The sequence below is a fragment of the Juglans microcarpa x Juglans regia genome, chromosome 8D (assembly GCF_004785595.1).
Source record: "Juglans microcarpa x Juglans regia isolate MS1-56 chromosome 8D, Jm3101_v1.0, whole genome shotgun sequence".
Taxonomy (NCBI): Eukaryota; Viridiplantae; Streptophyta; class Magnoliopsida; order Fagales; family Juglandaceae; genus Juglans; species Juglans microcarpa x Juglans regia.
This window is the reverse complement of record NC_054608.1, coordinates 5,041,919-5,052,951: the sequence shown is the minus strand read 5'-3', so window position 1 is coordinate 5,052,951 and position 11,033 is coordinate 5,041,919. Positions and strand designations below refer to the sequence as shown.

Here is an 11,033-nt window from a genome sequence, read left to right as displayed (position 1 = left end):
TGGTTCAATTCTACTAATTTAAAACAAAACATATCAGGCATTGAATTGGCCGTAACATGTGTAGTGATGCAATCATGACATAAAATATACTTAAATATTGTAGTCTGATTATTTTATGTCAAATGATCGGGTTTATATATATGTACTCAGTATGCAAAACATAAACCATGAAAGAATGGGTCAAGAAAAATGTTTGGTATATATCTTTGATAAGTTATATATTTTCAACAAAAATGATTATTTTCTATCAAAGTAAGTATATTTTGTCATAAATAATCTGTCACAAATACTTCTTTTTTCTTGTAACGCAAAGAGGACCATAGAGTACTTCGGTTTGCTTGTTCGTTTGTAGGGTCGGTTGATGTAATTTTGAGGACATGAAGCTGGCAATATTGTTGTGGGTGGATGAAAACCATCAAAAGAGATGAGAATTTGGTGTGGCAAATTAAGGAAAATGAAGTAACGAAGGGATAAAAAGCATGCAATGGTTAAGGCAAATCAAATCATCATCAGGAATGGCTGGACAAACAACAAACAACAACAGTACTGGAGAAAATTGTTTTGTAAGGGTGGATAATTCAGAAAACTAAGAATAAATTCATCTTTTATTAATCCAAAAAGTACAGGCAGGATTTGAGGATAGTTCCAGCTTGATTAATTAAAGGAACCAACAGCAAGAATGGCCTCATGGCATGGCATGGCATGGTTAATCGAACGATGGATACCCATTATTAACTCATTGCCATTTACAACATGCAGGATAATGAGATAGGACCACACTACGTACTTTTATTTATACAGTATTTAATAGTTGATGAAAATTGGTGTAAATTAGTGTTTAGGTTTTCTTCGATACCAAAACATGATCATTAATTAATATTGCACGTTCTAATATTGTTATAAATGATTCAGTTACAATATGATCATATCTATCGGAAAGTTACATGCTTTGATCAATTACAATATATATATATATATATATATATATATATATATATATATATATCTAACACAGTAAAATAATCTGTTGAGATTGGAATTCAAAGGATGTTGGTGATCATATATATCCCATGGAAGATCAACGTGTTGCATGCATGCATTTGAATCTGAGTTTGAATTTTCTGCTGCCTTATGATCGATCATTTCTAATTAGTAATTAAATTCCAAGTAAGGAACATATATATCCTCTTCTCCACATTAACCAAATTAAGTGGTTACCTGCGTATATCTACAGATAAGAAAACCTTACACCAAACCGGCCACAATCTAACTAACATGTGATTAATTTGTCATTTTTATCATTTTATTTAAATACACACATATTTAAGCATTAAGATAGAAAGAAAAATGACAAATCACATGATAATTAGGTAGATGTGTGTGGTGTAAGGCTTTCATGTAGAATTTCTTATCTATGATTACTATTATTCTAAGCCATCTACATCACACTGTTTATGTGATATAATTTGATTTAGAAGATAAATCTTTAAATTTAAATCTTATAATTTAAATGATGAGGACGACGTGTTCTACGCATTGACTTAAAAATAGAATAACTCTATTATGCTCAAGTTATCGGTACGTGATCATGTTATTGAATTAAGTTAATTTAAATAGTTAAATTTACATCTTCCCATGATTTAAATTTTTAACAAATTTGTTGAGATATCATGAGTGCTGCGTCCGTGAGTTATCTTATCGGCCATGTCATGATCACTATCTCCATATACCCCTAGAGATAATCAAGTCAAATAAATCAAAGCAATTATATATCAATTAATTGATGATGCCAAAACTAACTTGCCGTTAGAGCCAAGCCTGCCGGAGTACTAGCTAGTACTCTATATCTAATTGCATGTGTGAAGTGATTGATGAGCGAGGCATGTAGTGGGGGAACATTTCGGGTGGTCTGCAACTAGGTGAACATTGTGGCACACATCTGATCATGTGTTAGCATCTGGCCCTCATGAGTGTTGTCTCCATGCATTGAATTTTTTGCAGTATAAACTCACGACAGTCATGTAATTTCATTGTATTCACTGTTTACTATTTTCTCTAGTCATGACCTTGCATGTACAATATAATCGTGTAGCTTAAATAACCCGTATCCCTGGACAAGATCTGGGAAATTGTTCACTTCCAAGCAATCTATATGTACCTGATTAGAAGATATTCACTCTCAGTAGTTTATGTATGAGATTGAGATTTCTATAAGTTTTTTAACCTAAATACTAAAGAGATAGACACAATTAATAGATCAAAGTGTCTCATTTGTTTTTGCAGATGGGATGAGATGAGTTGAGATTAAAGTTAAAAGTTAAATAAAATATTGTTTAAATATTTTTTTTAATATTATTTTTATTTTAGGATTTGAAAAAGTTGAATTGTTTATTTTATTTTGTGTGAGAATTTAGAAAATTATAATGATTAAATGAGATGAGATAAGATGAGTTGAGAAGAATTGTGAACACAAACAATTAATAATAAATGTTGCATGTCGATCGACAGCATGAATAACACCGAGATTCATATATTATGTCTATTTTTCAACGAACTGTAAAATTATTTGGACATTGGAAAGTTAAAATATTATGAAGACTAATGCCGAAGAAAAGGTAAAAGAGCCTAAATATATATATATATATATATAAAATCTCTTTTTATTAAGGTACATCAACTTTCCATATATGCGTGGTTCCACGTATACCTTGTTTATGTAACTCCATACATTGTATACTCTTTTTATTTGGGGGTGACTCCATACTGATCCATACATTGCATGCTTGAAGAGAGAGAGAGAGAGAGAGAGAGAGAGAGAGAGAGAGAGAGGTTTCTAATTTGTAATGGTCAACCTATGACGACAAAGGGAGATGGGAAATTATAATTCCACAGACCCCGATTCGTCTCTCTACTCATTTCTTTTCTTTCCTTGCTGATTAATACCGAGTCCCCACGCCGCCCTTCCCACAAGAATACCATTTTTCACACATTCGTCCATTATTTTTGGATCAAGAAGATCACCTTGCCCTCCATATATATAACCTTTTCGATATATAGTCGGTGCTCTACTTCAACAAGAATAATTAATAGGTTTGATACAATGGGTGATCTCGAGGATGTTCGTAACACAGGCCTTGCTCTTGCTCTAGGCAGCCACGAAAAAACAGAAAACCACTTGCAGCCTGATCATCAAGATAAGAAGAAGGGGAAGAAGGAGAAGTTCTCCTTAAAGTACGACAACCTGTTCCCTTCTCTTACGCTAGGTCCATCTGAGGTACTCGAAACAACCACGTACGGCCAATTGCCTGATACAAAGATGGACGCAGGAAAAGTGTGCGGTGAATCAGTGGATTTGCAAAAGCAGGCATCTTCTGTCAGCGGAGTATCATCGTTTTCTAACTCATCCAGCATCAAGAAGGAGAGAGAATCTGGGGGTGAAGAGGTTGAGGTAGAAAGAGTGTCTTCAAGGGTAAGCGATGAGGATGAAGAGGCTAGTCCAAGGAAGAAACTCAGACTCACCAAAGAGCAATCGGCTGTTTTGGAAGACAGCTTTAAAGAACACGCTACCCTCAACCCTGTATGCCATCTTTCTTTTATCTTTATAATCCCTAATATTATCTCCGCATGAGAAACATCATGATTCCTTGTATTCCCGCTCATGAATTGTGTGCTGAATATTATTATCCTTTCTCTTTTTTTATTATTGGAATTATTAGAAGCAAAAGAAAGACTTGGCTCAGCAGCTGAATCTACGGCCGAGACAAGTAGAAGTGTGGTTCCAGAACAGGAGAGCCAGGTTCTATTGACCAACCTTTGTTTAATTTTATGCATGTTTGCATGAATGAAAGAGTTTTGATTCCTTTTTCCTACCTTGATCTCCAAATATATTTATATATACAGGACTAAGCTGAAGCAAACAGAAGTAGATTGTGAATTACTGAAGAAACGCTGTGAGACACTAACAGACGAGAACAAGAGGCTACAGAAAGAGCTCCAAGAGCTGAAATCATTGAAAAGTGCTATAGCCGCGCCTTTTTATATGCAGCTTCCTGCAGCCACTCTTACTCTGTGCCCATCCTGCGAGAGGGTTTCTTCTGCTGGTGATGGCTCTTCTACAAATCCTTTCTCAATTGGGGCGCCAAAGCCTCACTTAATCTACAATCCCTTCACCCATCCATCGGCAGCTTGCTAGCTAGCTAGCTAGCTAGGCATATCCTTAAAGGCCAGAACGACTCCGATTTCTTCAGGACTTTCTGTGTCATATAATATATAATATGTACGAATAATAAATTAGCTTAATTAATTTGTACAGATTAGTTCAATATACAGTATAAAAATGAATGAATTAAGTTAATTAGCACTTTAATTCTCTCTGATCTGTCTGATCTTTTGGATTACCAGTTTGTAATTATTTAAAAAGACATACTATGTAGCAATTTTTTTTTTTTTTTTTTTTTTGTTAATTGCTTGCAAATTTGCAAATTCAGTCACTGATCATCATGGCGATGTATTCATAATTAGTAATATTTTGTTATCTAAGGTTAAAATTTGTGCACAGCAAGGATTTGATATTCAAAGCTATGCCTATATATATTTCTGATGTTCTATGTTGAACATGCAGCAGCTCTTATGTATATATATATTCTCCAGTCTTTCATGCAAAGTTGAAACTGTATGCGTCATGAAATCAGTAAGGTTCAGAAAGTATCCTTTGCTATCAATGTCTATCTACCCATATATGCATCCTTTTTAATTTTGAGCAGAACTTAGTTTGCTGAGGAAGTAGTACTATATTATCATATATTCAAGTAAGGAAATAGTTCCTTAATTACCCCCAAAAAGATTTTGAGTGGTTAAATGGTCCTTATCCTAAATAAGTTCGATTAGATCAAGGATAATTTGAGTCGTTGCACTTAATTTTGAAGAAAAATGGGACGAAAAAGAAAATAAAAGTGAGTCTTAGATCGCCCGTGACCAAGTAAGCCTCTATATATGTACATATTTTTCGAATAATGATGGGCAAGGCTTTTTTTAGTCAAAGATAAATCATAAAAGCAACAAGCTAACGTCTGTGGAACTAATATTAAGAGGCCATTTGGATTGAGAGACATTTTGGACTTATCTCATTTTATCTCACCTTATCGTTACAGCTTTTCTAAATTCCTATACAAAATATATAAATAAACAATTCTACTTTTTCAAATCTCAAAACAATAATAATATTCTAATAATATTTTATTCAACTTTCAACTTTCATCTAAAACTATCTCATCTCATATAACTATTCAAACAACCTCTAATTTGTACTCAAAGTATTAATTATCTACATAATTTATATGGAATTATCTACATGATCATATATTATAAATCATCAAGTTTTATTTTATTTTATTTTTTGGCTTTAGAACAAACGAAAAGAATGAATAAATAAATAAAGTGCAAGGCATGTCATGTGATCATCCCCAAGACGAGTCCCTTTCCATTCCTAATTTTTTTTTTTTTTTTTAATTCGCAAGATAAACCCAATATTCCTCCCATTTATCTATGGTCTGGGCGGGGCCTCCTATATATAATATATATTAGCCAAAAAATGTGCATGTCCAAGAGGCCGGGACCATCTCACGTCAACAGCATGAGGGTCGAGCTCTCCATCTTTCTAAACCCAAACGTATGATATTTTCGTCTTATCATATATTTATAATATCATGCTAATTAAAACTGGTGTAACTAAGTATATATATATTTTTAATTACATGACATGTCGAAATAAGATAGGAGTATATATCGATCATACCATCTGTACGTACGCGCCAAAATACTATCTAATAATTATTTCAACAATACTCCATTTTAAGCTCTCGGACGCGAGTGCATGCCTAGCTCATGTACAAAGTCTAGACGGTGACATTACACCTACAATTTTATCTGTTAGAAAAATTGTTTCGAAGATGCAAAAAATCTTGTTAATAGAATAATAATGCATGCATGTAGATCATGATCATGTTCAGAAAATTGACAAAAGAGAGAAATGGACTTAGATCTAGATCAGCTTAAAACCAAAGATCAGCTATGAAAAGATCCGACAAAAATAGTATAGAATCACGCACGTACTAGGGTTGCCCTTTAAAGATTGATTTCTTGCCTAATTCCCAGAGTTGTTTATAATAACCCGGTGCATATATGGGAAAGAAGTATTCATTTCTTGAAGCACAACCTTCCCCGGATTGAAGTAGTATAGCATCTTCCTTCATTTGAGTGCGTATACACTCATAATCCCAAAGTCCATGGCTGAGATGAACAACCTAATTCCATTCATGTGCTCAAAGAGTAATTGTTCTTCATTCTGAATTTTTAATTCAAGTGATTGATTTATGAAATCATTTAAAATATTAGAGAAAAGATATTTGCAACCGTGAATTGTGCAAGCACGCGTGATCGTCTCAATTCACAAAATAAAACCTATATCTAAAGATATAAAAGAAATTATAAGTTCACAACTCATATATATATATATATATATGTATATATGGGACCAAAGAAATAAATGTTCAACAACATTTTTCACATCCCATTAATTTAACAGAGATGCCATCAGTTCTCAACTCAATCTATCTTAAATTAATTATTGATGAGATTCATTATCCTTTCAATTTCTTATAAAAAAAGTTAAATCAACTTACTTTATATATTCAAACTCATATTTTAACCTATTTACATTCAAACACATCTCAATAAGACTTATAAAATATTATTATTCACATTTCAACTCAATTTATCTGGAATCACCTCGTCATCCAAATGAAGCCTAAAAATCTATAGAGATGGGTTTCTTCCAATATAGCTTTGGATAGAGTATGAGATCAGAAAATATTAAGAAGAGAATTGGGATATGTTGTTCTGATAAATGATAATGACATATAATATATGACATCTTACGTTTTTGAGAATGAAAAGTTAATCGTTATGATGTTTAACATTGCTCGTTCTTAGAGTTTTACTCATATTATATTTGTGATTAAAAACATAAGAAATGAAAAAAATCCATTCTCTAGAAAATTTTTGTGAGTACAAAAGAGAAGAGAAGAGAAGAGGAAGATAAGAAGTGAGCACTGCTCAATGCTAGCACCTTATTTGATAAGCGGACTATCTGGTGAAGTAGTCTTTAAATAATGGCAGGCAATATTGCTGTCACAGATCGTCATCATCACTACTGTTGTCGTGATCATATTCGCCAATTCATTCGTCATTGTCGACATCATCAATTGTTTGTACCCGTCGGCCGTCGACAGATTCTAGCACGCCCCAATTCATAATTCAGAAAAAAGTTTGGATTTCTTTTCTTATTTCTATATCCCATTGGCTGAAAAAAAAAATTAAAAAAAAGGAGGTTAGGATTTAGAGGTTTGCGTAATCCATGACAACAAGATGGAGTAGGTAACTATCCATGTTATTTAGCCAAGAAAAAATAAATAATATTATATTAATTGTAGAATATGATCACAATTCACAGGCATGCTTTAGACATGCTATTGCTTACAGTGTCAGCCAGCAAACACTAGCAACTGTACATCTAAGTAGTTGACTAGATCAACAGCACTTGCGTGCTTTCAGCATGTAAAATACAATAAAATGCAAATCTTGAAAATCTTCTTGGGTAAGTGGGGTTAATTAGATTTTAGATGGATTTAAATCTCGTTTATTTTTATAATTTTTTTCAATTTATCTTATCTTATCTCATTTAATAATTATAATTTTCTAAATTTTCACATAAAATAAAATAAACAAATCTATTCTTTTAAATTTCAAAATAAAAATAATATTAAAAATATATATTCTAACAATATTTTATAAATTTTAATTTTAATCTCATCTCATCTCATATGCAAAAATAAACTAAGCTTAGATTCAGCCTTAACAAAATATTTTGGCAAAATCCAGAAAGTAGAAAAACTTGGTAATTAAAGGGACAATCAATGAAGATCAGATCATTTTCTTGAAATCAATTACGACGGGAAACACATGAGGAACATAACAAGCTGAGTACTCTTCCAAAAAGAATTTTGTTGAATAAAGATCTGTAAAATAACAATCTCTTCACTACTTAATTTGGCCAAATCCAAGTACTTTAAGGTACTTAAAATATTGTTAAGAATTCAAGCAAAAAATCAAATTATAATAAAATCAAGGTCTCGCGTGCATCTCATGACATTTGGATTCGATTCCCACTTGATCGAAGGATCTTACTAAATCTGTGTCTCTCTTCTGTCGACGCTTGCATGCTCAAGAGCGTGAATGTTTGTGCAATTATATCATTTTACTCCATTATGAGCTCTGCTTTTTTCCTTCATTTTGGCCTTCATTTTAGTACTCCACTGTGAGAAATTGGGGTGATCAGAATCTTGGAAGCAGTTGACAGTTGAGTTACGATCGAGGTTTTTGTGGAGATCATGGAGAGTTTTTTGGAGTTAGGCCAAAATATTTTTATTGCTCACTATAAATGAAAAATATGTTGATTAGGAAGTACTCCTAGAGGGATTTTCAGGGACTTGGCAAAGAATAGTTTATTCCCAAAGCCCTGAAGACTCTCGCTCTATGTGTTATAGACGTTTTGGGCTTCAACGGATGTATGATTTTGAACGAGGCCTTCGAAGCAAAACAAGGCTGAAGCCTGCGTCCAGGAAATGAGGGGCAGGGGGGAAGCACTTGAAGAAGTGAAACCTTTTTCTCAAACTAGAGTTTGATCTCTTTCAGATCACTCCGAGCTTTCGAAGGGGATTCATAGAAACAAACTTGTATGATTATTATTGCACATGATGAACTCAAGAAAGACATGCAACAAGAACACACGTACGTACAGCTCAATATATAGCACAAGTCTGTACAGAAAACAATTCTACTCGACCAGTAACACATGAAGCAAACAAGTTGAGCGGCAATAAGCTATATCCAAAGCCTATTGGGATGTATGTGGAGACTGATTTTGAAGTTGAAAATCGAGAAACAGAGAGTTTACTTGACGTGCGCTCGACGCGCACTCGAGCGAACTCACATGGCTCGAGCGCTCGATGTGCACTCGACGGTGGGTTTGAGCGCAACTCAACCCGTGAGTTCACTCGAGTCATGTGCTATAGTGAGGTCGATCAAGACACAAACTCTAGTGTTCGCTCGAGCTCCGCTCGACACCTCGCTCAAACCAATGTTGTTTTGGCCGTTCGCTCAATGTGTGCTCGACACGCCGCTCAAGCAAAGAACGCAATTTTTTTCAAATTAAGGTTTCTAGCACCGTTTGCTATATATATATATATATCATATTTTACTTGTTTTGTAAGACTTTCAGTATATTTTGAGATAGAACAATTGTCAAGTGAGTGCATATTGTGTGAGATAGCAAAAAGTCCTAGAGGGTATAAATTGAGATTGAGTGATTATAATCTTCTCTGATTAATAGATTTCTGCAGCTCTGCGGACGTAGGCGATTTTGCCAAACTACGTATATTATATGTCGTGTGCTTGATCATGATTGCTTTTACTTTATTTGTCATCGTTGGTGTGTGTGTGTGTTTACACAACAAAGCCATGATCAGGACCAGAAGGTAGAGTACTTCTACATAGGTAATAGAATACTACTCATTTTATTGTATTTCCATATCAAAACCCAAGTAGATTGGAACTCTCTACCAACTAGGGCTTGTGTGTGTGTAGTACGTGTGCATGTGCATTATACATATACATGCATGTGCACACACAGTACATGATATATATGTGTCTTTATGCGTGCACATATATATATATATATATATATATATATATCTAAGCACACCTCTACACAAGATTTATGGTCACACTATAAGAGATTTGGTACTTACTTTAAGTATTGGTCAATCTCAGAGTAGTTGTTGAGGGCATACCATCTACCAGTCCTAAATAGTCTTTTCTCTAGGAGGATAGGTATGCAGTTATCGAGTGGGCGCACTCTTTGAGAAAAAGTGAGAAGGCAAATCTCTTGGATGTTTGCACTCCTACATCAATGTTTTCATCCTCTCGAGTGAATCTAGTTGGTAAATCATGCAAATAAATCGATAAGAATGTCAAGCATTCTATATGAAATATGCCTCCACAATGGATCATTCTGGTCAGACTTTATTTTTAATGTACCGTTTAAATTTGTCTTAATACCTTCCAAATAGATACATCCATCGGTATTGAACTAGTCATGCGAGCAAAAACTCACAGGATAAACGAAGAGCGAGGTGGACCATTACATCAAAGAAGTTTGGTGGAAAAATCATTTCCATCTTGCAAAGGATGAGTACAATGTCAGTCTCAAGACGTTTCATTGTTTCTTCCCTATACGTTCGTGCAGATAATTCCCTAGAAAACGTGCTCAGTTCCATCAATGCCAAATGTATGTCATGTCTTAAGTACCATCCGATTGCCGTTGATAGTAGTATTTGCATGAATATGTGGGTATCATGACTTTTCAAACTCAATCTTTTACAGTCACTTTTCAAACACATCTCGGAATGTTAGACGCAAAACCATCAGAAAAATTGATAGTTTTCAACCATGCACAAAATTGTTTCATTTCATCATCATGTAGCATGAAATGTGCATAAGGGATTATAACTCGATCACCAACTTTGGTCAAATGTAAGTCTTTTCTTATACAGAGTTCAGCAAGTCCCATCAAGTAATGATATTATCTTTTGTTTTATATGAGATATTCATTAAAGTACCCAATTCATTGTCACAAACGTTCTTTTCGATGTGCATCATGTCGTGATTTTGTCTAAATTTCAGACCAATAAAGCAGATCAAAGAAAATACCCATCTTTGTCCAGTTTAACTCCTCAGGATTGCACTTTCTCCTTTTACTACCTTTGTTAAAATCAATGTGACCAATGCTATTTAATTTATGCGTTATATATTCTGTCGAAGGCTGTGTAGGTGGCATCCGATGATCTTCTTTGTCATTAAATACATTTTTCTTAGTTCTCCAGATATGGCCTGTGTTGTGAAAAACGATGACAATA

At 34.0% G+C, this 11,033-nt stretch overlaps 1 protein-coding gene across 1 annotated transcript; it reads left to right on the top strand.

Moving 5' to 3' along the window:
* Positions 1-2,777: 2,777 nt before the first annotated feature.
* LOC121243400 (homeobox-leucine zipper protein HAT22-like) lies at positions 2,778-4,366 on the top strand. Its single transcript, XM_041141519.1, has 3 exons — positions 2,778-3,577; positions 3,717-3,796; positions 3,901-4,366. The coding sequence occupies exons 1-3, from the start codon at positions 3,101-3,103 to the stop codon at positions 4,190-4,192; spliced, it is 849 nt and encodes a 282-aa protein (XP_040997453.1). The 5' UTR covers positions 2,778-3,100; the 3' UTR covers positions 4,193-4,366.
* Positions 4,367-11,033: the final 6,667 nt, after the last annotated feature.

Excerpts from the sequence above, each read along its gene's own strand:
- LOC121243400 (XM_041141519.1), top strand. The coding sequence starts at position 3,101 with ATGGGTGATCTCGAGGATGTTCGTAACACAGGCCTTGCTCTTGCTCTA. Across the intron at positions 3,578-3,716 it reads AACACGCTACCCTCAACCCT|AAGCAAAAGAAAGACTTGGC; the intron begins GTATGCCATCTT and ends TGGAATTATTAG. Across the intron at positions 3,797-3,900 it reads TTCCAGAACAGGAGAGCCAG|GACTAAGCTGAAGCAAACAG; the intron begins GTTCTATTGACC and ends TTATATATACAG.